Consider the following 26,746-nt stretch of genomic DNA (forward strand, 5'->3'; position numbering starts at 1 on the left):
TGTGTTGAGCATCCAGAAACAGTTTTGCATTTATTTTGGCATTGTCTACATCTAAAGAAATTATGGCAAGATATTTATAGTTTTATAAATTCACAAATAAAAAAATAATTTCCCATGTTTTCTATAAGGAATTCGAGCAGTACTTTAAGACCATTATACATTATTTCAATAAGAAAGCTGATAAAACAATCAGTACGTGCGTATCTTTTACGGTATTTGTATAACCTGTAATTTGTTGTATGTTATCATTGTCTGTTTGTATGCTTATTGTATGTATCCTGTTGTTTCTGAAGAAATCACAAGAAACATTTTTAAAATAGGCGGGGTTCATGACTCTGTGACTGTGGTAACTAGTGACGACCCAACTTGGCCTGCTGAAGGAGATTCCCTTCCGCGGACAGGTTTCTGTCACTTCAGCCGCCATGTTATCCCACTCCCGGTGTGTCACCCGGAATGTTAGCCGTTTTATCGCTGTCATTAGTCAGGTAAATATTACACCATTGGCAAGCTTGAGTGTTTTCTGTGATCGCATGCGTAGATTCATCCATGCTGCTGCCAATGCTAACGTTAGCTCGCTAGCTAGAGAGTGGCGCCGCCGGTGCGATCAGTAGGCCGTGGTAGGCCTTCTTCGCATTGTCAAACCAAGGACAGCCTGACACCCTGTTTGGTTCAAACCTATTTTGAATTCTAAAGTAGTCTCCCCCATGTAGCAAACGTTAATCTGATTTGTTAGCTGACATGTTGGTTTTACGCGCTAATTTGTTCGTTAGTCAACCAGTGGTTTATTTAGCTAGCGTGTGTCTTGGAAACAATCTGAGGTCATTTGAGAGTTTTGGCTAGCACACATACCTGTAACTATTTGTGTAACGTTAATGATAAAGACTATTGTACGTGGCCTAGCAAGTTAGTTATATTTATCTTGAACTATGTCATCTTTTATTGAGATTAACTTTACATTGCACATGATGTTCGAATTCCCTCTTCAAAGTTCCATCACCCCTCAATTGACTGTCCAATCTTAGTATAAGATAAACAGACCGGTTTGAAGTTGAACTTTCACACACAGATAGCCCTCTATTCAGTTTATTTTCACTTGGTCATATATTAAATTATAGTAGTATGATAATGTAGTTGACCCTATGTCTACATTTGACTGTCAGACTGTTCATGTGGACAGGGGTGCAACTTTAACGTTAGAAATTGGGGAGAGACATAAATTATATATTTTTTATCCAGTCGGATTAACACGCCAAACAGTCTGCTTGGAGGCGTCCGCATGGTCCTAAAGCAAACTGTTGACTCGTTTTGTGTCACATTCCCAATGATAAAACTGGGGGGGCGGCATGTCCCCAATGAAAGTTGCAACCCTGCATGTGGACGTTTTAAAAACATGGTCCTTGGTAACAAATACCTGTTGATTTTATGCATATTCAGTCCCTTGTTTTGGAAGAGGGGAATACAGCAAGTGGCATATGATATGAGCAATCTGGGTACTTCCAACTTTTTAAAACTATGTGAATTGTACTGTAAACCACCTGAACAACATCACATCATGATATTATTTATTGTTTAATAAACACTTTATATTGATAGCTAACAGGTTGCTGTTTTCTATGACAGGGAAACAATGTATTGGCACGGCAGGCTTTGTCAGGTGAGTGTGTTTTGAAACCGCATTTAGAAGTTCAGACCTCTTGACTTTTTCCAAATTTTGTTACATTACAGCCTTATTCAAAAATGTATGAAATTGTTTTCCTCCCTCAATCTACCCACAATAACCCATAATGACAAAGCAAAAATAGATTTTTTTTTAAATGTTTGCAAATTTATATAAATTAAAAAGATGAAATATGACATTTACATAACTATTCAGATCCTTTACTCAGTACTTTGTTAAAACACTTTTGGCAGCGATTACAGCCTCGAGTCTTATTGGGTATGATGCTACAAGCTTGGCAGACCTGTATTTGGGGAGTTTCTCCCATTCTTCTCTGCAGATCCTCTCAAGCTGTCAGGTTGGATGGGGAGCATTGTTGCACAGCTATTTTCAGGTCTCTCCAGAGATGTTCGATCGGGTTCAAGTCCTGGCTCTGGCTAGGCCACTCAAGGACATCGAGACTTGTCCCAAAGCCACTCCTGCGTTGTCTTGGCTGTGTGTTTAGGGTCGTTGTCCTGTTGGAAGGTGAACCTTCGCCCCAATCTGAGGTCCTGAGTGCTCTGGAGCAGGTTTTCATCAAGGATCTCGCTGTACTTTGCTCTGTTCACCTACTTCCCCGTAGGGATGGTACCAGGTTTCCTCCAGACATGATGCTTGGCATTCAGGCCAAAGGGTTCAATCTTGGTTTCATCAGACAAGAGAATCTAGTTTCTCTTGGTCTGAGAGTCCTTGGTCTGGGTGCCTTTTGGCAAACTTCAAAGCAGGCTGTCATGTGCCTTTTACTGAGGAGTGGCTTCTGTCTGACCACTCTACAATATAGGCCTGATTGGTGGAGTGCTGTAGAGATGGTTGTCCTTCTAGAGCTCTGTCAGAGTGACCATTGGGTTCTTGGTCACCTCCCTGACCAAGGCCCTTCTCCCCCGATTGCTCAGTTTGGCTGGGCAGCCAGCTCTAGGAAGAGTCTTGGTGGTTCCAAATTTCTTCCATTTTAAGAATGATGGAGGCCACTGTGTTCTTGGGGACCTTCAATGCTCGACATTTTTGGTAGCCTTCCCCAGATCCCTGCCTCGACACAATCCTGTCTACTGACAATTCCTTCGAGCTCATGGCTTGATTTTTGCTCTGTGGGACCTTTTTATATAGTCAGGTGTGTGCCTTTCCAAATCATGTCCAATCAATTGAATTTACCACAGGTGGACTCCAATCAAGTTGTAGAAACATCAAGGATGATCAATGGAAACAGGATGCACCTGAGCTCAATTTCGAGTCTCATAGCAAAGGGTCTGAATACTTGTGTAAATAAAGTATATGTTTTTTATTTTTAATACGTTTGCAAAATAATCTACAAACCTTTTTTCGTGTTGTCATTATGGGGTATTGTGTGTAGATTGCTGAGAAAAAAACATATTTAACCCATTTTAGAACAAGGCTGTAACTTAACAAAATGAGGAAAAAGTCAAGGGGTCTGAATGCTTTCCGAAGGCACTGTAAATCACAGTAGTTCAATCCAGCTCTTGCCTGTATGAAGTCGTTTTAGATTCTGCACGAGAAGGGAGTGATTTACTGTTGTCATCTGCTCCAGGACTGTCCGCTAGCCGTAGTGTCACAGTCAACAACCCAGCGTAAGTATTATCAATGCACCATTGACCTCCGTCTTCTCATTAGAGCATGGCTTCACCTGTGTTTTAGCCTCGTTATGTGCAGTTGCACTTTCTATATTGACACCTTTTTATGTGTAGGAAATGCGGAGCCAGGTCCAGCGTCTTCCAAATCAGATACTTCAAGACGTCTTCAGCTTGCAGTATGTATCGGCTTCGACTTCTCCCTTTTGACCCTTGTGATCTAAGCAGTAATGTGTATAATACTACAGGAGTTGTATGGAGTCAATATTGTGTGGTCTTCTAGGGAATGAAGTTATCACAGTAAAGACACCTGCGTTTGCGGAGTCAGTCACAGAGGGGGATGTGAGGTGGGAGAAAGGTAAAGTAACTTAGGCTTATTTTATTTGTGTCTGTTCTTTGTGCTCATTTAGATGTCGGTTGCAGCCGGGTAGATATTTCTCTGTTAGCCACGCTAAATGTAACCTTCTCCTTGCAGCGGTTGGTGACTCTGTCAAAGAGGATGAGGTGGTTTGTGAGATTGAGACGGACAAGGTACCGCTCTGGGAGTCTATTGTTCCTTTGAAATGCCATTTTTACAACCTCCTTATATATTAATAGACTAATACGGTTGACTGTGTTTTGTTAATAACAGATACATGGATAGTTTGTTGTGTCATGCATGGTCTGCAATGGTTTGTCTTGCTCCACAGACATCAGTGCAGGTGCCGTCTCCTGCTGCTGGGGTGATTGAGGAGCTACTGGTCCCTGATGGGGAGAAGGTCGAGGGAGGACAGGCTCTCTTCAAACTCCGGAAAGGAGGTCAGTACCATTGAGTTTACCAGGTGTATCATCGGCACATCCTCCACTGTTCTGACCTGATTGTAGCATGTTAATGTTGGAGGGCCCAATACATTTGTTGTTGTCTAAATTCCATCAATTCAAGACACATGGTAGATGTTGTTTACAGAGGTATTAGATCATATTTATCTACACTGCAAACACATTGTCTAGTGTTAATCTTGCCTGATGCATATTCTTATAACTTTCTCTCTTCAGCTGTTGCTGCCCAAGCTGCAGAGGCCCCAGCAGCAGTAGCAGCTCCTCCACCCCCTGCTGCTGCCACACCTCCATCCTTTGCTGCCTCTTCAGTGGGCCCCATCCCCACCACAATGCCACCCGTGCCACCCGTGCCAGGAGCTGCCATCTCTGCCACACCAGGTTAATCAATCAATCACATTCATGTATAAAGCCATTTTTACATCAGCAGATGTTACAAAGTGCTTATACAGAAACCCAGCCTAAAACCACAAAGAGTAAGCAATCCAGATGTAGAAGCACGTTTGCTAGGAAAAACTCCCTAGAAAGGCAGAAACCTAGAGAGGAACCAGGCTCTGGGGGGTGGCCAGTCCTCTTCTGGCTGTGCCGGGTGGATATTATAAGAGTACATGTCCGTTAAGGCCAGATCATTCTTCAAGATGTTCAAACATTGTTAAGAGGAGAGAAAAGAGAACAAGAGGAGAATTAGAGGGAGCATACTTGCATTCACACAGGACACCAGATAAGACAGGATAATTACACCAGATAGCACAGACCCTAGCCCCCCCGCACAGACTATTGCAGCGTAGATGCAGGAGACTGAGACAGCTGGGGTCGGTAGACATTGTGGCCCCGTCTGACGATACCCCCGGACAGGGCCAACCAGGCAGGATATAACCTCACCCACTTTGCCAAAGCACAGCCCCCACATCACTATTGGGATATCAGCAGACCACCAAATTACTACCCTGAGACGAGGCTGAGTATAGGCCACAAAAATCTTCCCTACCGCACGAGCCCAAGGGGCCCAAAACATGATAGGAAAATCAGGTCTTAGGACCTACTGAAGAGCTGATTCTTCAGTACAGACTTAAAGGTTGAGACTGAGTCTGTATCTCTCAGATAGGCAGATAATTTCATAAAAATGGAGCTCTATAGGAGAAAACCCTGCCTCCAGCTGCTTGCTTAGATATTCCAGGGACAATAAGGAGGCCTGTGTCTTGTGATCGCCGTAGCATACCTTGTAGTTATGTACGGCAGGACCAAATCAGAGAGATTGGTAGGAGCAAGTCCATGTAATGCTTTGTAGGTTTGCAGTGAAACCTTGAAATCAGACCTAGCCTTAACAGGAAGCCAGTGTAGAGAGGCTAGCACTGGAGTAATATGATCACATTTTTTGGTTCTAGTCAAGATTCTAGCAGCCGTATTTAGCACTAACTGAAATATATTTAGTGCTTTATCTGGGAAGCCTGAGAGTAGAGCATTGCAGTAGTCTAACCTAGAAGTGACAAAAAAGCATGGAATAGCTTTTATTTGCACAAAAAGTTTCAGATTTTTGCAATGTTGCGAAGATGGGAAAAAAGCAGCCCTTGAAAAATTATTGAAATGTTCGTCAAATGATTAGATCAGGGTCCAGAGTAACTTTGCGGTCCTTCACTGTTTTATTTGAGATGGCTGTACAACCATCAATATTCATTGTTTAGATCAAACAGCAGACCTCTTTGTTTCCTGGGACCTAGAACGAGCATCTCTGTATTGGCAAGGTTTTTAAAAGTAAAATAATTCCCACCATCCATTTCCTTATGTCTGAAACACAGGCCTACAGGGTAGGCAATTTTGGGGCTTAGTCTGTCAACTCAGTGGACTCAATGTCATGAGAGGTATTTAGCCTGACCTGTGTGCACTGTTGATTATGGAAATTGAATAAATCACTTAGCCCTTGCCTGTTGACAGTGACAATTGCTAATGGCTAAATGGAGGTGGCGTGGCACTAACAGCTCCTGTTCCCCTGTCTGTCTGACACAGTTTCAGCCATCAAACCCACTGCTGCCCCAGCCGCTGTTGCAGATGGAAGGGGGATACCAGCCAGGACAGAGCACAGGGTGAGGGATCATAATCACGAAATACTGCAGTAAAGCACCCATGTTATTCACAATAGCTCAGACTGGAGGTGGAGTTGGTAGAGTAAGCAAAAAATAATAATCAACTATCTGCTAGTCTGCATAGCTGTTGTGGCATTGTTTTAAATTTTTTCTTCAGAGAAAATATTTAGAGAAATTCTTAAAATAGTTTTTCTTTTTTTGTTTTCTTTCAATCTCAGGTGAAGATGAACCGTATGCGTCTGAGAATCGCCCAGAGACTGAAGGAAGCCCAGAACACCTGCGCTATGTTGACAACATTTAATGAGGTCGACATGAGGTAGGAAATAACAGAATAGATTGCCCTATATCCCTATTAACATTATTAGATAGGAAGTCCTTCTTAAGGGAGATGATTACTCAACCACCACATTTTTAACATTAGCAATACACTTTCCGTGAAACAGATTCACTTATATTAATGTATACATTTTATATTAGGGATTATATGTTATCTGGACATTTAAATCCTGTATCTAAAATAAATGTCTGGATAAAGTAAGGTCAAAAGTAAAGAAATGCTATACTTCTCTATGTTATTCAAGCTGAGGCCATACAGACAATGGTTATAGATTGGATCTGCTCAACAGGAAAACCTTTTTGCAACCTGATCCCCTCTTAAACGATGGAATGTAAATATTTGGTCCTAATGTTGGTGAAAACAAAGATAAGATTTGTTAAAACGGGGGCTTTATTAATTTACAAGGAAATGTTAGTGCTCATGTTTGCCCCCCTGTGCTGAAGATGAAACTTTGAGGATTTCTTTTCTGTGTAAATGTGGGGTGTCAGCTTTCAGCTATTCAGGGGTTTCTGTGCATCTTAATTGAATTGGCATTGATGATCTGGAGGAAGACTTCCAGGCCTGGGCTCATCTGGAGCCGAAGGAGCAGCCAGAGCAGGAGGCCAGAGCATCTACTGGGGCCCACAGAGACCTGCGCTCTGAGTGGACGAGCTGCCTCAACCGATATGGGCTTTTATGACAGGCCAATAAGATTTAGAGGGTTTGGAAAGTGAAGATTTTTATCGCTTCTTCTCTCCTTTCTCGGAGAGTGCGTGTCTTGGGAGGGGCTAATGCCGTTAGCGGAGAAACCCTAGAGTTTAAACCGGGTTAGAGACAGGAAAACAAACAATTAAAAAGTGAGATATAAGAGTCCTTTTTCATCATACAGAAGAGAAATGAGCAATGGTGTAACATTAGCAGCCCAGTGTCAATGGCACTCAATCACCATGACCTGGAGAAGCAGAACTTTGACAGAAACATATGTATTGGTTTTTAAGATTGGTTGAAAAGATTGAGAGAGTAGTGCATGTTTGTGCTGTCAATCAATATCAGAGATGTCTATGAAAAATGTATTTTAGTATGGTCAATTACGTAACATTTTCCTGAAAATAAGTACATATACTGGGTGTTGGTTAGGACAGCAGCATTCTGACTGGTCTAGTTTCTGTCCATAGCAACATCAGTGAGATGAGGAAAGCCTACAAAGACACTTTCCTGAAGAAACACAACATCAAGCTGGGCTTCATGTCTGCATTTGTCAAGGCTTCAGCATATGCTCTGATGGACCAACCTTCCGTCAACGGAGGTATGCTCTCCTTTACCCAAAGTCACATCCATCTTAATAAGGCAAAAAAAACATACGTTTTGCCTCTTTCATAGACAACCTTCAGAACCACAGTGTATCTATATACTCCACCAAGGCCTCTCTGGCCTATTTAAACTAACCATAGCCACGTAGGTTTGATCTTCACTGCTAACCCATTAGTATCTAAAATTGTCTGTGGGTTTCCCCACCCACAGACAGAAAGAACACTATATGCTTCAAGGAAGTGAATCATAGAAGCTAAATCAATTTTTAAAAGTCATTGGAACCTCTTAAATGTAATGGCAAAATGTTAGATTTTCGCCTAAATAGACATACCCAAAAGTAACTGCTATTCATGTGTAATTACATGATTCTGACATGCAAACATTTGGAAAGAAGACATCTGGGAGATTGTGAGGAAATGATCAGAAGATAGGAGTTACATAGTTCAGAATTCACAAGATCAAGCACACACAATCTTTTTTTTTTAATGTTGAAAGTCATATTTCATTGACCGACGACTATACGTGCGTTATTGATCCCCAGAGCTGGAAACACATCAGATGGCTTCCACAACATGTGCTCACTATCAGGGGGAAAATGGGATTGATAGACCTAACAACTAGAAATGGGCAGATGTTTTAGTAAGTGGTGTCAGGTGTGGTCATGGGACGTTTCCGAGTGTCCTTTACCCCACCAGACTTGCCACCAGGGGTCTTTTCACAGTCCCCAAATCCAGAACAAATTCAAGAAAACATTTGGTATTATATAGAGCCATTGTTGCGTGGCACTCCGTTCCATCTCATATTGCTCAAATAAACAGCAAACCTGGTTTCAAAAAACAGATAAAGCAACACCTCACAACACCTCTCCCCTATTTGATCTAGATAGTTTGTGTGTATGCATTGATATGTAGGCTAAGTGTGCCTTTTTAAAACCTTTACGTAGTTCTGTTCTTGTCTATTAATGTTCTTTCTGTATTTTGTGTGGAAGAAAGAGTAGAGCTTTTGCGATAGGAGATCCCAATAAAATTCCAAATACCAAACCTCTCCAAAGTGGCATATGCCTGTAAATTAGATAAATCCAGTGCTATAACATTTATTTGCAATCCCTAAATGTTATTTGTTCAGTATAAAACACAATTTCTACCATATCAACCTCACTCAAACATTGTTGTGGTATTAAGGGGTATCCAGGGTACATTCCAGTGTCCTTTCAACCTCTCCAAAGTGTCTGAATATGGTAATTGCACTGTTTTTGCACCCTGGATGTGCCTAGTGCCTGTTCACTATAGAAACAACATTTCTACAACATCAACCTCTCTCAAACATTGTGGTGGTGTCGGGGGACATCATACAGGAGGTATCCAAGTGTTTTTAGTTTTTTTTTTCAACCTCAAGTGCCTGAATGTTTAGCCTAGGCATATCCAATGTATTGGTCCCACATACAAATGAACTGTTTACAAAAACAATATAAAAGCAACAGATACACATACAAAAAATATAAAAATGTCTTACACACGCATCCTTCACTAAAAAAGGTTTAAAAAAAATAAATAATAGAAATAAGCTGAACTATTTACAAATGGTGTTTGTTTTATATCCCAGGTGTAGATGATTAGATTTCACTTTCAGCCCAGCTTGTGCATGTCGTGATAGTCTTTGAAGCAGTCCCTCTCTGCCAGGAAACAAAAAATGAACTGGCATTTCGGACAGGAGATCTGGCATTTCACTCCCCCCTGTGTTTTGCTTGCAGTTCTTCCTTTTTTATTTTGGCATGTGTGTTGGATAGTGGCGCTCACCTTGAGTGGGGGGGTCTTGTGATGGTTGCGAGGTTGCTTTGGGCCTCCAATTCAGCCATTTCCATCACCAGCTGCTCTCAGAAGGCCAACTGGTAGAGAGGAGCTTGACCTTTTGCTTTGGCCATCTGCTTGTGGAGAAAGAAAGCATTTACTGTAGCAATGTCCACAAAATGGTCAAAAAAATAGTATTATACCACTTTTTGGTCTTGTGGAGGGCGGGGTAGTAGGCTACTACCAAGCTTATCAGAGTATCAGATAGGTCGACACCCCCCATGCTGGCATTGTAGTCCTTCACAGGAATAGGGACATTCTTCCTTTTTCACCCTCCTTGAGACATGGCTGTTATTGAATGCCTTATGCTGTGTGGTGAGCATGGTTACTTCCCTAGTGTCCTTCCATTTCACAAAAAGCAGCTTGTTCCAATGTATGGTCCACCTCTCCACTGTCTTTGTCATGTCGTTTACCTTGGTCTTGGGGAAACTGATTCTGTTAGGGGCTTGTGGCAACATTGGTCCTATTTTCTTTTACAAGTGGTCTATGAAAAGTGGATGTAGAACCATCAGACGAGGTGATTGACATACCAGTGGGGGGAGAAGACCTTGACTGGCAGGGGCGCTTGATGGGGAAAGGTGGCTCCCAAATGTCATCATCCAAATAAAATAAAGATATATATTGTTGTAAGGCACAAATAATTGCAGTTGACAAAATGTACAAAACAACATTACTGTAAAGTAAAAACAAAGCCTAAACTTTCTGTACAGTGACTCACATAGGTGTGAAGCACACACACAATGCAAACAGTAACATTTTGGAGACAAAGGCAGAGGTGAGAACCACAAAGCAACAATAGCCATGAGAGTTTAGTGGCCTCTCCAAAGTTACAAGGATGAAACTTAGAACAGCATACAGTGAACTAATATGAAACATAGACAATAACTACTTTGTAATTCTATAAGATGAATTTACTTGTTACATAGGCCTATGTCAACTAAATCCAGTGCACCAAAAGCAGACTACTTGTAAAAAACATAATACATATAGTCAATTAGCTATTATAAAGTCATGAAAATAATTTCCTTACCGATCTAAAAGTGGATCCAATCCTTCTAGAAAGCAATCTTCATCAGCCGTGTCAAAATACTCATTGTCCAAATCGCTCCCCTGATCTGAGTCCGACCAGTATTTTATTCAAAGCTTTTATTCAAAGCTCCCCCCCCTTGAGAACAAATTTTATGCTAAAGCGATGGAATCTGTTTACAATGTAATGTAGCGTGCTCGGTGTGTCTCGTCTCTGAGATTGGTAGCAATAGTTCGCATTACGGATAAAAGGTTCTAGACCAGGGGTGGGCAAACCTTTTGGCTTGAGGGCCACATCGGGATTTTGAATTTCATCGGAGGGCTGCATTTTATAGGGACTATAAAGGGACTTTACATTTAAGAGGTTAATACAGTATTTAAACTTTGAAAACCTATTTTCATAACTTTTCTCTTTTTAGTAATTGATGACACCACCAAAGAGGTTGTGTACAGGGACTACGTGGACATCAGTGTGGCTGTAGCAACACCAAAGGTAATGCCTATGGTTGGCTACTCACTGTTAACACATTTACAACAGGGCTAATGCAGCTGAAGTCTGAAGTTTACATACACTTAGGTTGGAGTCATTAAAACTAATTTTTCAACCACTCCACAAATTTCTTGTTAACGAACTATAGTTTTGGCAAGTCGGTTAGGACATCTACTTTGTGCATGACACAAGTAGTTTTTCCAACAACTGTTTGCAAACAGATTTCACTTATAACTCACTGTATCACAATTCCAGTGGGTCAGAAGTTTACATACACTAAGTTGACTGTGCCTTTAAACAGCTTGGAAAATTCCAGAAAATTGTGGTGACTTTAGAAGATTCTGATAGGCTAATTGACATCATTTCAGTCAATTGGAGGTGTACTTGTGGATGTATTTCAAGGCCTACCTTCAAACTCAGTGCCTCTTTGTTGACATCATGGGAAAATCAAAAGAAATCAGCCAAAATCTCAGAAAAAATTATTGTAGACCTCCACAAGTCTGGTTCATCCATGGGTGCAATTTCCAAACGCCTGAAGGTACCACGTTCATCTGTACAAACAATAGTCCGCTCAGGAAGGAGACGCGTTCTGTCTGCTAGAGATGAACGTACTTTGGTGCAAAAAGTACAAATCAATCCCAGAACAACAGCAAAGGACCTTGTGAAGATGCTGGAGGAAACGGGTACAAAAGTATCTATATCCACAGTAAAACGAGTCCTATATCGACATAACCTGAAAGGCCGCTCAGCAAGGAAGAAGCCACTGCTCCAAAACCGCCATAAAAAGCCAGACTACGGTTTGCAACTGCACATGGGGACAAAGATTGTACTTTTTGGAGAAATGTCCTCTGGTCTGATGAAACAAAACTAAAACTGTTTGGCCATAATGACCATCGTTATGTTTGGAGGAAAACGGGGGATGCTTGCAAGCCGAGGAACACCATCCCAACCGTGAAGCACGGGGGTGGCAGCATCATGTTGTGGGGGTGCTTTGCTGCAGGAGGGACTGGTGCATTTCACAAAATAGATGGCATCATGAGGAAGGACAATTACGTGGATATATTGAAGCAACATCTCAAGACATCAGTCAGGAAGTTAATGCTTGGTCGCAAATGGGTCTTCCAAATGAACAATAACTCCAAGCATACTTCCAAAGTTGTGGCAAAATGGCTTAAGGACAACAAAGTCAAGGTATTGGAGTGGCCATCACAAAGCCCTGACCTCAATCCTATAGAAAATTTGTACATGTAAACTTCTGACCCACTGGGAATATGATGAAAGAAATAAAAGCTGAAATAAATCATTCTCTCTACTATTATTCTGACATTTCACATTCTTAAAATAGTGGTGATCCTAACTGAACTAAGACAGGGACTTTTTACTAGGATTAAATGTCAGGAATTGTGAAAAACTGAGTTTAAATGTATTTGGCTAAGGTGTATGTAAACTTCCGACTTCAACTGTGTTCATGAACCGAAGCTCTGAATATCTCATTCGTCCTGTCTCCCAGGGCCTGGTTGTGCCTGTGATCCGTGGGGTGGAGGGAATGAACTTCGCTGACATTGAGAAGACCATCAACGAGCTGGGGGAGAAAGTAGGATGACAAGGATATGTGCTGTTTCGCTGTACTATATTTTTTGACTGTTGTGCATTTTCTAAGTTGATGTTGTTTGCAGGCCCGTAAAAATGAGCTGGCCGTGGAAGACATGGATGGCGGCACCTTCACCATCAGCAACGGTGGCGTATTTGGATCAATGTTTGGCACGCCTATCATCAACCCTCCGCAGTCTGCCATCCTTGGCATGCATGGCATCTTCGACAGGCCAGTGGCCATCGGGGGCAAGGTGAGTGTTGGCTCTGTTCTGTAGACTTTGAATTACTCCATATAATATAGACTCACATCTCAGAAGACCCCCTAATCAGATGTGGTATAGGGACAGGAAGCAGTATTTGTTTGTCTCTGAAGCTCCTCCTCTGCTGCAGGTGGAGATCCGCCCCATGATGTACGTGGCTCTGACATATGACCATCGGCTCATCGATGGCAGAGAGGCAGTCACCTTCCTGCGTAAGATCAAGGCAGTGGTAGAAGACCCCAGAGTGCTGCTTCTGGACATGTGAGCCAGCCTCTCGGCAGTCACAACAAACCACCCTTCACACCCAGTGGCTATACCCTTCCTCCTGATGATGTTTATTGTTGAATAACTAGACAAAGTGATACTTGAAAAGAGCGAAAGGTGCATTGGACTTATTGCATGGCCTGAAATGATGAAAGAGTTTATGCTAAATGTTCTGTATGTCTGGGGCAGGGGTTTCACTAAAACGGGTCTCTGGAGATGGAGAGGGTGTTGTACAACGCAAAGCACCATTTGCCATTTTCTACCTACAATAAATATTTGTCAGATAATTGTAATATAAATGACCAAAAAAAACGTATGTATTGTTCATTTATTTTTTCTGAGAAAAGAACAATTGCTAAACACTATAGCCTAAGATGTGGTACATGGGACAGGTTTTTATCTGTTGTTACACTGAAATCACAGTGGGTCCTTAAAGCATGAAAAAAAAAATCTGATTCACACACACCCTAAGAAAAGTATCTTTATGTTGTGTAAAATGTTTTAACAAAATCTTAACTATCCTTTGTTTACTGTTTACAAAGATACTTGCCTTTTTTACAGAATGCTCTCAAAATGACTGACGATGACAATAATTCAGAAACCAGGTGACTGGTATGGTTTAAAATAGCTATCGCCAGGGCTTGGAAGCTAAAAGAAATAGAGAAGTTTGAAAGATGCATGCCAGTGGCCACATCACAAGTCCGTTTTAATTTCTCATGCACAAGTCAGTGGATAGACTGAGCTGTGGTAAATGTTTAGTTATGAAGGCTATGTACAGATGACCAAGCAAAAATACGAGGCTTTGCTTCTTTTTTATTAACTTCAAAGTATTTGACAATGAAAAAATGTTTCATGCTTGGTTTGTAAGGATATTCATGGATTCACTGAACAAAAATATAAACGCAACATGCAAGAATTTACAGAGTTACAGTTCATTCTTTACCCCTACCACCTACATGTACAAATTACCTCGACTAACCTGTATCCCCGCACGTTGACTCGGTACCCCCTGTATATAGCCTCGTTATTGTTACTTATTACATTTCTTACTTCTTGAACTGCATTGTTGGTCAAGGGCTTGTAAGTAAGTATTTCACTGTAAGGTCTACCTACACCTGTTGTATTCAGCGCATGTGACAAATAACATTTGATATAAGGAAATAAATTCAGCATCTGGTGTGTCCACCATTTGCCTCATGCAGCACAACACATCTCCTTCACACAGAGCTCTCGATTCTGCAAACCCACAGTTTCCTCATGTGGCTACTCTCAGACGATCCCGCAGGTGAAGAAGAATGTGTAGGTCCTGAACTGGTGTGGTTACACGTGGTTGTGAGGCTGGCTGGTTGCACAGCAAAGTTCTCTAAAATGACGTTGGAGGCGGCTTACGGAAGAGAAATTAACATTACATGCAACAGCTCTCGTGGACATTCCTGCAGTCAGCATGGCAATTGCACGCTCCCTCAAAACTTGTGACATCTGTGGCAACACATTTTAGAGTAGCCTTTTATTGTCCCCAGCACAAGGTGCACCTGTGTAATGATCATGCTGTTTAATCAGCTTCTTGATATGTCACACCTGTCAGGTGGATGGATTATCTTGGCAAAGGAGAAATGCTCACTAACAGGAATGTAAAAAAAACATTAACAAAAGTTGAGAGAAATACATTTGTGTGTATGGAACATTTCTGGGGTCTTATTTCAGCTCATGAAACATGGGACCAACACTTTGTTGCATTTATATTTTTGTTCAGTATATTAACAGAAATATTGCTTGTCATTTTTATGACAGAAGTACCCCAAAAGTCAGCTGATAAAGAGTACACTTTAAACTTTAAAACATCTTGCCCTACCATATGTCAAAAGGACAGGTGAGGTTTACACTAGCCTCTATCATTCAAACATGGAGGTTGGTTGTTGCAGGGTTGACATGTGTCTGCTGCTCTGAATTATACTTCTAATCAATCTATCTTTCTTTGGGAAGTAAGATGCTCAGGAAGTAGCACCAGAGCTGGGGCTTCAACTATTTTAGCCACAAGGGGGCAGTGGCTGCCCAGAACAGTTCAGGCTGCATTTAGGCCAGAGACACACAGGTAGTCTGTTGGCATGTTAACTTGACAGTGCCTTCCAGGAGACACCATTGAAGAAGGGGTGACACTTGATGTCACTCACACCACCGCCTCCAGAGCCCAAACGATAACCAGGATCAAACTGCAGCAGCTGTGGAACATGTAATTGTCACTCATTCAGAAATACATGAGTTTGTACAATGTTTATGGCTCTGTGTTTCTGTGGTAGCAGGCTAGAGTTGATATGTTTACGGTAGCTAAAGTACAGGCCACATGGGTGTGTAAGGGGGATGCAGTTCTAACCTCAGTGAGCAGGGAGGCGGCTGCTGTACTCAGGTGGTCTGGGATCAGGAGCTGGGTGTGAGAATGCACCCCGGCTGGGTGGAACTGCCACAGGGGCTGGAGGCACAGGCATACAGTTTCATAAAACAACCATGCCTTGATCATGGTACCAACCATGGGAGCAACTTTGGTTTTAGAACTGGGGGGCACATATACACTGCTCAAAAAAATAAGGGGTTCACTAAAATAACACATCCTAGATCTGAATAAATGAAATATTCTTATTAAATAATTTTTTCTTTACATAGTTGAATGTGCTGACAACAAAATGACACAAATTATCAATGGAAATCAAATGTATCAACCCATGGAGGTCTGGATTTGGAGTCACACTAAAAATTAAAGTGGAAAACCACACTACAGGCTGATCCAACTTTGATGTAATGTCCTTAAAACAAGTCAAAATGAGGCTCGGTAATGTGTGTGGCCTCCACGTGCCTGTATGACCTCCCTACAACGCCTGGGCATGCTCCTGATGAGGTGGCGGATGGTCTCCTGAGGGATCTCCTCCCAGACCTGAACTAAAGCATCCGCCAACTCCTGGACAGTATGTTGGTGGATGGAGCGAGACATGATGTCCCAGATGTGCTCAATTGGATTCAGGTCTGGGGAACGGGCGGGCCAGTCCATAGCATCAATGCCTTCCTCTTGCACAAACTGCTGACACACTCCCGCCACATGAGGTCTAGTATTGTCTTGCATTAGGAGGAACCCAGGGCCAACCGCACCAGCATATGGTCTCACAAGGGGTCTGAGGATCTCATCTCGGTACCTAATGGCAGTCAGGCTACCTCAGGCGAGCACATGGAGGGCTGTGCAGCCCCCCAAATAAATGCCACCCCACACCATGACTGTCCCACCACCAAACCGGTCATGCTGGAGGATGTTGCAGACAGCAGAACGTTCTCCACGGCGTCTCCAGACTGTCACGTCTGTCACATGTGCTCAGTGTGAACCTGCTTTCATCTGTGAAGAGCACAGGGCGCCAGTGGCGAATTTGCCAATCTTGGTGTTCTCTGGCAAATGCCAAACGTCCTGCACGGTGTTGGGCTGTAAGCACAACCTGTGGACGTCGGGCCCTCATACCACCCTCATGGAGTCTGTCAGACACTTGCACATTTGTGGCCTGCTGGAGGTCTTTTTGCAGGGCTCTGGCAGTGCTCCTCCTGCTCCTCCTTGCACAAAGGCGGAGGTAGCGGTCCTGCTGCTGGGTTGTTGCCCTCCTACGGCCTCCTCCACGTCTCCTGATGTACTGGACTGTCTCCTGGTAGCGCCTCCATGCTCTGGACACTACGCTGACAGACACAGCAAACCTTCTTGCCACAGCTCGCATTGATGTGCCATCCTGGATGAGCTGCACTACCTGAGCCACTTGTGTGGGTTGTAGACTCCGTCTCATGCTACCACTAGAATGAAAGCACCGCCAGCATTCAAAAGTGACCAAAACATCAGCCAGGAAGCATAGGAACTGAGAAGTGGTCTGTTGTTATCACCTGCAGAACCACTCCTTTATTGGGGGTGTCTTGCTAATTGCCTATAATTTCCACCTGTTGTCTATTCCATTTGCACAACAGCATGTGAAATTTATTGTCAATCAGTGTTGCTTCCTAAGTGGACAGTTTGATTTCACAGAAGTGTGATTGACTTGGAGTTACATTGTGTTGTTTAAGTGTTCCCTTAATTTTTTTGAGCAATGTATATCATTTATACCCCCCCCCCCCCCCCGCTCGGAGGCGTCCGCATGGTCCTAAAGCACACCGTTGCCTAGCTTTGTATAACTTTCCAATTATAAAAACCGGGGGAAACAAACAAGCAATTTCCGAATATTGGGAGGGGAACATGTCCCCAGTGAAAGTTGCGCCCCTGGTACCAACAACAGATATGGGACATACATTATCAACAGGCCCAGTGGGCAGCAGTGTCAATATATACAGGTTTGGATTTACTACAGCACAGGGAAAGAAACAGAGACCATGGAAAATAGAGTGTTGTTTACCATTCCAGTAAGAAGTTCAATCAGCAATGCCCCCAGACTCCACCAGTCACAAGCCTCTGTGATTTTGGACACACCTCCAATCTCTGTTGGCCAACAACAGAACTTGTTCTTTACAGATTTATTGTTGGATCAAGCTAAATGTCTGATTCTTACCACTAGATCACACTTTATATCTAAGGTATGAACCCTATGTGTAACGGTTGTAACATGTGACTGAAGTTTATTGAATAAACAGTGTTTTCACCTGGGGCACAGTACATCTGGTCCATAGCTTTAGAGTTGATTTCTGACTGAACTTCACTCCACTGGCCAAAGAATGTCAGGCAGACCTTTCCTAGTGAGAAACATGAAATTATGTCACAATCAAAGTTAGTTGAGTTTTCAAGACTCATGCCAAAAACAGACTAACTTGGTAAGGGGTGTCATTGTTGAAGTGATTTAGGTGACTAACCATTACTCGTGAGCAGGATATTCTTTGGGTTGAGGTCTCGGCACACCACACCTTGCTGGTGAAGACTTTCCAGGGCCAGAAGGATCTGAGCCCCCAACAGACGCACCTCTGCCTCAGGCAGCCCCCAGCTACTTTGCCTGGCCCTGTCTCTCCCTCTGGAGGCCTTGGCTGGGAACTTGGGTAGGTGGCACCAGCCATCGACCTCAATGATTTGATCCTCATCCTGTCCATCCGATTCCTCTGACTTTAGGAAAGCATCCATGTCCCCCTTCCGGCACTGTGGGGAGGCCCCTGTGGGGTCAGGGGTGTTGGGGTAACATAGTGATCCTTTCTCTCTGGGGAGGTCCTTACTCACAGGGCTCAGCAGCTCCCAACCCTCCTCCACCTCCTCCCCTGGCTCTCTGCCAGGAGGCCCCACCTGATACTTCACTCCTGTGAGGGCCAGAGAAGTGCCTGGCTGGGTCCCCAGCTGTGTCCCAGTACTGTGACAGTGAGGGACTGAGGGGGGGTGAGAGTTCCCTGAGGATGTCCTCATGAGCTTCAGCTTGTCTACTGTAGAGGGACACACAGCTCTGCCAGGCTGGGAAGTCTCTGTGTCCCTGGTTACTGAATTCACCATGCTCTCCTCAATGTGATGGTTTACCTTCTCCTTCCCTCTACCCTGGTGTGTGTCTGTCACCATGCTCACAGTGTTCTCAAGTTCTCTACCTGAAACACTGTCTAGGTGAGAGCCATTGGAGGTCAAAGTTGCTCTCTCACTAACCTGACTTTGATTATGGAGGGGTAATTGCAATGTATTGGGAACGTAACTTTTCTGTGAATATAAACTGATAGTAGGATTCTTGAAGTTCACTGTTGACCCTGTACCACCAGAAGAAGTCTGAGTTGTTTGAGGTACAGATTTACCTGCAGCTATATCTGAGTCAGTACGAGTCCCTGCATAGGGGGCTGGACTTTCACAGTTACGAGTCAGATCAGCCTTCCACACAATATTGAAATTCAAACTGGATTCAATTTTTTCTGTTCCAGTGGCCTTCCTAGAGGGCTCAGAGGTGACATCAGGGGCCTGATCGATACACGGATGACCACAGAGAGCAGGTTTGTCCTGAGTTTTAGAGTGCAAACACTGACTGAGGCCTGCTGGATGAATATGGGGCCTGGTGTCTGACCTAGATAAGGAGGGCTGTGTCGCCGGAGTGTGTGGCACTGCAGACCTGGAGTTGTTCTGCAGGCAGCCTGTCTCCTCGCAGTAGGAGTGGGTCCTACAGCTTTCTAGACGATGCTGAGCCTCGAGCCAGAATGCCGGGGAGTCTGTGTCTGAACTCTCCTCGTTCTCCGTCTCCAGGAGAGAGGTTTTCTCTGTGCCCCCTCTGTCATTCTGCTGGTAGTCTGAGCTGATGGTAGGGGAGGTGTAGCTGTTCTTCAGTTTGATCCTGTGCTGGCTGGGACTGGAGCATTCTGGGTGCTCTTTGGCTCGGTCGTTCCTGACCTTGTGCAGTTTGGAGAAAAGCTTCCCACCTACAGATCATAGAAAAGTCAACACATCAGACAATAGTTGTTTTTCTTCATTTGAATTCAGCTATCTTTTCTACTCTCTATGGCATCCTTGACCCAAAATGGCTGAAAAGTGCAGACATCAGCAAAAAATGAAAACTGTTGGTCCACTGCCTTTGCATGGCTATAGGCTAGATAAGAGCATCAGCTAAATCTCCCATACTGCAGGGCTGGCAGGCAGAGCCTGTGTTCAGCTCACCTTGAACATGCTCCAGATGCAGGTACACAGCATCCTCACTGACATAGTACCTCAGCAGCTTCACCATGAAGGGGACGCCCTGGGGGATGATAGTGGGCTGGCCCCGGCTCTCCCAGCTCGACTTGGGCAGGCTCTGTGACGACACAGCTCAACAGATCAACACACATATTACTATGCTGTTATTACCTTTGTCAAAATACAACTTATCACTACTGTACTACACATTATTTTCAGGCTAGTCTTAATAAGTTTATTGTTAATTGATCGAAAAACGAATCTTTCTACAAAAGTTGGCCCTACCAGTGCCTAGAAAGCATTTTTTCTGAGACCTACACCGTAGCCAACCCTGCAACAGTATGTTCCAATAGCAACTCTCTGGTTACAGAGATGGGAGGTGCATTTGCACTAAGAGGGTCAAAGTAGAGGGCTTTTAGCCAGATCAATGGAGAAGGATACTCATGGAGACAAGGCTGATAATATTCCTATCAACTGGGCTGCCCTGGCTGGCTGGCAGGGATCCAGACAGTACAACAGCCATCTGTGCACTGGATATGCATCTACACAGATAGACATTTTACATTTAGCAGACACTCTTATCCAGAGCAACTTGTAGGAGTAATTAGGGGTTAGTGCTTGCTCAAGGGCACAAAGACAGATTTTCCACCAAGTCGGCTTGGGGATTCAAACCAGCAACCTTTCAGTTACTGGCCCAACGCTCTCAACCACTAGGCTACCTGCACTGCTAGATAGCTGCACTACATGTGTACTCTGTCATTCTGCCCTGCCACCCTCCCTCCTGACATACTGTATTGGCAGTGCTGAGGCATAAGTACTTACTTTAACAACAAAGTTCTCCTTGGTAATCAGGCTTTGGACAATCAAGACCTTGGGGAGAAGACATACATTTTATGTTAGTTTAAATAGAGCTGAGAGTAAATTGAGTAGGATGTTAGTAGATGGTTATGACTGTTTTGGGACAAGTTCATATTTGGAAAGGTAAGCATCATGGTTCACTGGATCTATAAGACATGGTTAATAAAGGGTTAACTACAGCCAGGACGTCTGTTCAAGAGATTATCATCAGCTGGAACAAACAGTTCATGTATACTGGTTGAGAGCAGCGAGTGTAAAAACCTCCCTACCTTATCGATGATCCCCACCACTTTACACATCTCCAGATCCTCCACTGGGGAGCTCAGGTGTCTGATTGGCCGGAATCTCAGACTACTGTAACCCTGGTGATAAAAAGAGATTAATGCACAGATGTCAGCAATGTGGACACGTGTTTGTGTTGAATTCACATCTGAAAGTGCTTCTACTCTGGGATTAGTTACAATCTTAGGACATATATTAGAATGTTACATAAGAGAGAGGGGAAGTGAGAGCGCCCAGCGGCCCAGTGCGAGCCACCCTGGCAGATCGTGTAACAGAGGGGATGTTGTGCTGCTCTGTAGCCAACCTCCAGAGACTGTTAGCAGCACAGACTGGTTGCTCTGATGATGTGACTCAGACTTTCCCAGAAGGAAATGATTCAGAGAGGTGGACATATAAATAGCATGTCAACCAACTCTTCAATAAACAGGCTAGACATATAAATCAATACAGGACTGAAAAGGAGGGTTTACTGTAAAAAGTAATCTTCTTACCCCTAAGTGAGAGTTCCCCTTCCCCAGGTTGTCCTGCAGGTGGGAGATAAAGATTTCCTCGGCCCTCTTTAGATACTGAGTAGTCTTCCTCTTCACTGCCTCCCGACGCTCCTTGTTAGGGTCCACTGGAAGACAGACCAACCTCAGATTTCTCTCCCCCTCACACAGAGAGGGACTGAAACCTCACTTCACTAAACTGAAATCAACTCACAGGGATTGACATTAAGGGTTGCCCTATTGCCCGGGGCAAGTGAACTGAGCAGTTGCGCAACTTGAGCCTGCTCTGAGGTTGCCCTATTGGCCAGGTGATAAAAAAATAAAAAGTAAAACAACCAAACTGTAAAGAATTCCAGTAGCCTAAAACTGATCTTTCTCATTCCTCCACATTGTTTATCCTAAGTGGATTTATGGTATTTATGCCAGTCAGAGAAGCTGAGCCTGCTCTTAATTGTATTTTTTACTGAACTATCGAATTCAAAGAATTCCAGTCCTACAAGTGATCATAATCTACGGGCAACCAAAAAATACTCCTGACTTGCCGTATGGGCAAGTGCCTTTCAGACTTTAATGTCAATCCCTGACTCATATAATTCAAAAGCTTCTGTTTGACCTACCTCACTAAAACAGCAGAGGAAAGAGAGCGGAGTAAAATTCAGCAAGCTTTACCAGTATGGAAATCTCTCCTCTGACTTTGGCTTTCTGAATTCCTGTTTTTCCTAGCAATGGTTTAATTCTGCTTTTCAATGGATGAATCATGGACCGACAAATCCACATGTTCCTGTTTCATTCCATGTGACTTGTTCTCACTGTGTTGACTAGCTGATCTACTCAATATCACCTTAACCAGAACCCTGCATGTTGACAGAATACAGTACAGTAGATTTACCGCTGTACCTTGTACTCCATTGAGCAGCAGGTCAACGCCGTTCTTGTAGTAGCTGAAGGCAGCCTCATAGTCTTCACTGACTTCCCTGTCCAGAGCCATGCGGATCTGCTTGGCTGCCTCCACCAGGTAGTCTCTCTTGGCCATGGCTGTCCTGGCTCGACCCTGTGGAGGTCCAGATGGGCCTAGCAGCCGCACAACAGACCCGGTTAAAGGAGTGTACTGTATGTAAATCACACTGATCTGTATGTTCTAGGAGGGATCATTTAACGACTAGGAAGTTGCTAAGAATAATCCCTATGCTGGCAGTGAATGATTGATCAAATATCCAGAGGTGGTAACTGCCGAAAACCGAGAGTCACTTGTCTGAGAAAAACATGACAGCAAAGCACGAGACAGAGAGTAGTGTGATCAATAACAGACTGTTTCTCTCCCCTTCTCCATGCTAGCGTCTGATCATAAACGTGTGGAGTAAGTTGTCTCACATTTGCTCCCTGGTCCTATCAGCAGTGGGACTCATCACTGGCAGCAGTCAGTCGGCTCACTGGGGGGTTATCCTCCTCCACTTGAAGGTTAAAGTCTTTGTTGACGAGCATGACGATACGAACCTGGGTAATCAAGAGAGTTTGGTTCAACTTCAGCAGAGCACTGGAAGTGATTGAGTGTGCTGCTCCTGTATTATTGGTGATGAATGAACAGACACTGTCAGTGCTGCCGGGGTGGCCGAGGATCGAACGATGACTCAGAGTGCTTAACTGCCTGATGTCCACTCACTCATGTCAGACTAAATACATATAGGAAAGCTGTGGGCAGATCCCTGTTGTCAGGGGACTTATAAATGCTAATGTATTGCAATCAGAGAAGCTCTTAGAATACCACAAATGTGCACTATGAAAATGTGCTGATGCCTTACTACAGTACCATTGTGACATGGGGTTAGCGTTGTATACACACCCACACACATACACTCATTATCATCCCTCATACAGTCTGAGGAGGGGAAGTCAAGCCAAGTAGCACTGCAGCACCCTAGTGTGTCTGTCGTTGAGAATCCACACAACAAAAACATGCAGTCAGCCTCCTGCAGTATTCCCATGATACATGCACCGACATCCTTGATACCAATGACAAACATATCATGTGATAATAGAGACAAGATTCACAATGGAATAATCACATTTGTTTGTCTCGAATGGATAATTGCTTGCATCACACACATCATGGTCGCCACACGACAGACAGGGATGCTATAGCATATAATAAGCCACTGTCATGAAACACAGCCATCTGCAGTCTCTCTTGATCCTCCCTCACACTGCTATTTAAGCATCTCTGATCTGGCCCTCCTTAGAGGGGGAGGCAGGCTAGATAGATCTAGAAATCAGTGCTGCTACACACACACAAACACCACTACATATATTCTACCTACCTGATGTGATCAGAGCATGCCCTGGACCCACCGCTCCAGTAGCAGCCTGCGTCCTCAGCAGCCTCCCTCCCTTCACGGACCTCAGGAAAAGGAGGAGAGAGCTCAGCGAGGCTGCCTATTGGCTTGCGATGATGTCACTAAGGGTACCATTAGCCATAAGGCCTTCACTTCCCCTCTCATCCTGACAGATGCAAGATTTAAAAAGACAGTGCTATTTTTGTCGTGTTGTGTCTCCAAACCTCTTTTTCAATATGTTACAGTATGCTATAGTGTAATTTTGTATGAAAATGTGGATGAGTCAATGGATTTGTACAACAATTACCTGAAACCGTATGAATAAAATAATGTGCCTGGTTCATTGTTGTATATGCAGTGGGTGGCTGCTATGTGGGCTCACCCTGCCTGGTTAGTCTAATCAGCTCTGACTTGGTCCTCAGTACCAGTGGGAGCCTGCTTCTCACTGGAGCACAAAGAACAGACCCAGGGGAGGGCTTGCTTACAGAGGAGCCGGGTGGAAGCTCCAGCCTGAGCCAAAGGAGGGGAGGAAAGGAGAGGCCCAGCCCATCAGCCCTAAGCTAGGGTGGGAGGGGTCTGATATCATACTGGGGATGAGTCATATTGAGGTGCTAGTTATACAGATTGACTCAAATTCGACTGAAAATTAAGGGGTGGGATACTGCACCCCATTACTCTTTCTCATTGGACTGCCTATGTAATGGGAGGGAATCTGACACAGTGGCTGGGTAATTTTAGTAATGATAATAATGCACATTTTATTTTTCAATCCAATTTCAAATGAACCAAAATAGAACACATACAGTTATTTCAATGCTTCAGTTTGATATTATTTCAGGAATTCAAGAGACATGATTTTAGAATGCATGTCAATGCATCAGGCAAAGTAATGAATATCTATCTATTCAGCAAAGCCCCATGCTGTCAGAAAGTCATATTAGTCGCATCAATCAAGATACGATTAGACCAGAGGGGGAATCTAGTCTTTGATAAACTTGACACTATAGGACACATAGTAGCCCTTGTTGTACATGTAGATTTTCTGATCAATAGGGTTGTAGTGCAGGTTTAAATATGCATCCTGGAACTTCTCAAATGGAATGCGGAGGTAGTTATCCTGCTCCGTTTTGGTGTTATAGGAGTAGAATATCTCCTCGGTGTGAACATCGACTGGTCTAGTAGCATAGAGAACACCACACACCATGAAGGTATTACCTACCAATGATTTGTACACACCGGTACTCCATACATCCTCTATACCAAATTCATCCTCGTTTACTTTGGCAATGACCATTTTACGGCTGAGAAACTGTATGAGAACGTTGCACTGGCCTTTTCAATTACTCTGTAGTCATATTTGGATGTGGTCAAATTCAGTTTAGCCATGCTGAATGGCCTGTTTTTCTGGTAATACAGGGTGTTACCATGAACAATGTAATTGTTGCCAGTACCCTGCCATCCATTTGGTAAGATATGTTGTTTAAATGAATTCCTTAAAACCAGATTTTGATAGTTGGAATAAAGATAAAATGTGTTCACTGAGGCACTGCTATAGGCACCATACAAATACATTGATTCAAAGCCACGATTGGGTTTTGAGTCTTTCCCCCACCCCCCAAATCTGTAGCCTTCATTCAGGTTTGCATTCAGTTGGCTGACCACTGGCTTCCCTACACTGGCGATGCCTTTGTGGTTGCAGGAGCCTGGGGGGAAATATAAATAGCTATTAATAATATGTATGACAAACAAATCCACAAACTACTGCTTTGATGTAATGATACAATGTCAACAATGCTACCATAACAGAGGCTCCTTACCAATATCTGGGTTTATGCCCTCCTCTTGGTTCTTCTGGCACTCCTCCAGCTTCTTCTGCAGTTTTCCAAACTCAATACGGATCTACTCCAGGTTACTCTTGTCATTGCTCTCCAACTGGTTCACAATCAGGCTCATGTTGCGAATCTATGGATGCATGTGTACTAAGGACAAATACGTATTTAGTTCCACACAGCAACATTCCTCTTGCTCCTGCATCATATTGCCTGTCACTTATTTATTATGCCACTGCCAGTCATTAATAGATAGACAAATATATCGGAATGACTATCACACATTTACCTCTGTGTACAGGCTGTCGAACACAGGCGAGGAGGAGTTGAGGGAATCCTTCAGCTGTGTCACCAACAATTCAAACTCTCTCAGCTCGATCCTGAGAAGCTCGAAGTCCAGTCGGATGTACTGGTCAGGGCCGCTCTCCACAATCTCAACTCTCATAGTCAGGTTCCTCAGCTCAGCCAAAAAGATCACCAGCTTTCCCTTGGAACTGTCCAGCTGCAAGAGAGACACAGGTAGTAGTCCTGGTGTAAGATATCTAGTAGGCTATACTGTGAATGAGGTCTCAGTTAAATATACACATGCATCTCCTCCGAGGTTTACAAGACGTTCCATTTACTGGAGTAGGCAACGTTTAACATCACTTTAAAACCTGGTGTGTAAATGCAATATGATTGTAATCCTGTTCAGGGGGCTTACACCTCATGGTGTTCAGTACAGTACCTTATTTGTCTGGATTCCCACTTCCAGCATCAGATCCTTGGTGACTTGCTGCATGTGTTCCACACGGTCGGCAGGGAAGGTGGTGTCAGGTAGAAACGCATGACAAAGGCATTTCCCCGACTCCGCTACAGATGCAGTCACATTGCCAGAGTCCCAGTCCTCCATTGGCTGGAGGAAAATACAAGATCAGAGTAAACTTCACAGAGGTACTTCACAATGGTAGTAAACTGGCAGTCTATTTGGAAGTATCTCTAGCTGTTAAGTTTTAGTGGAAGGAGAAAATGAAAGTCCCTTACCAGCCAAGGCAAAGGAAAGTCAGGAGCA

At 43.6% G+C, this 26,746-nt stretch overlaps 2 protein-coding genes and 1 pseudogene across 3 annotated transcripts; 1 reads left to right on the plus strand and 2 right to left on the minus strand.

Moving 5' to 3' along the window:
* Positions 1 to 326: 326 nt before the first annotated feature.
* LOC139375225 (dihydrolipoamide S-succinyltransferase) lies at positions 327 to 14,199 on the plus strand. Of its 2 annotated transcripts, none has more exons than XM_071116821.1 (15): positions 327 to 485; positions 1,621 to 1,654; positions 3,240 to 3,279; positions 3,397 to 3,458; positions 3,563 to 3,637; positions 3,755 to 3,810; positions 3,969 to 4,077; positions 4,315 to 4,476; positions 6,100 to 6,176; positions 6,395 to 6,492; positions 7,668 to 7,798; positions 11,096 to 11,169; positions 12,677 to 12,760; positions 12,843 to 13,010; positions 13,150 to 14,199. In XM_071116821.1, exons 1-15 carry the CDS (start codon positions 423 to 425, stop codon positions 13,282 to 13,284), a joined length of 1,368 nt encoding a protein of 455 aa, XP_070972922.1. In that variant the 5' UTR covers positions 327 to 422; the 3' UTR covers positions 13,285 to 14,199. The 2 variants fall into 2 exon arrangements, with proteins under 2 accessions (XP_070972922.1, XP_070972921.1); XM_071116820.1 differs by having other exon boundaries at positions 341 to 485; positions 3,186 to 3,279.
* A 1,025-nt stretch (positions 14,200 to 15,224) lies between these two features.
* LOC139375226 (ribosomal protein S6 kinase-like 1) lies at positions 15,225 to 23,922 on the minus strand. The gene is made up of 12 exons (XM_071116822.1): positions 23,852 to 23,922; positions 22,908 to 23,030; positions 22,434 to 22,607; positions 21,540 to 21,664; positions 21,036 to 21,128; positions 20,731 to 20,778; positions 19,894 to 20,026; positions 18,141 to 19,658; positions 17,934 to 18,023; positions 17,690 to 17,772; positions 15,655 to 15,750; positions 15,225 to 15,502 (listed from the first exon to the last, which is right to left on the minus strand). The coding sequence occupies exons 3-12, from the start codon at positions 22,567 to 22,569 to the stop codon at positions 15,392 to 15,394; spliced, it is 2,433 nt and encodes an 810-aa protein (XP_070972923.1). The 5' UTR covers positions 22,570 to 22,607; positions 22,908 to 23,030; positions 23,852 to 23,922; the 3' UTR covers positions 15,225 to 15,391.
* Positions 23,923 to 24,845: 923 nt separating this feature from the next.
* Positions 24,846 to 26,587, minus strand: LOC139374274 (olfactomedin-4-like; annotated as a pseudogene).
* Between the last annotated feature and the right edge of the window lie 159 nt (positions 26,588 to 26,746).

Source organism: Oncorhynchus clarkii, chromosome 19 (genome assembly GCF_045791955.1).
Source record: "Oncorhynchus clarkii lewisi isolate Uvic-CL-2024 chromosome 19, UVic_Ocla_1.0, whole genome shotgun sequence".
In the NCBI taxonomy this organism is placed as follows: Eukaryota; Metazoa; Chordata; class Actinopteri; order Salmoniformes; family Salmonidae; genus Oncorhynchus; species Oncorhynchus clarkii.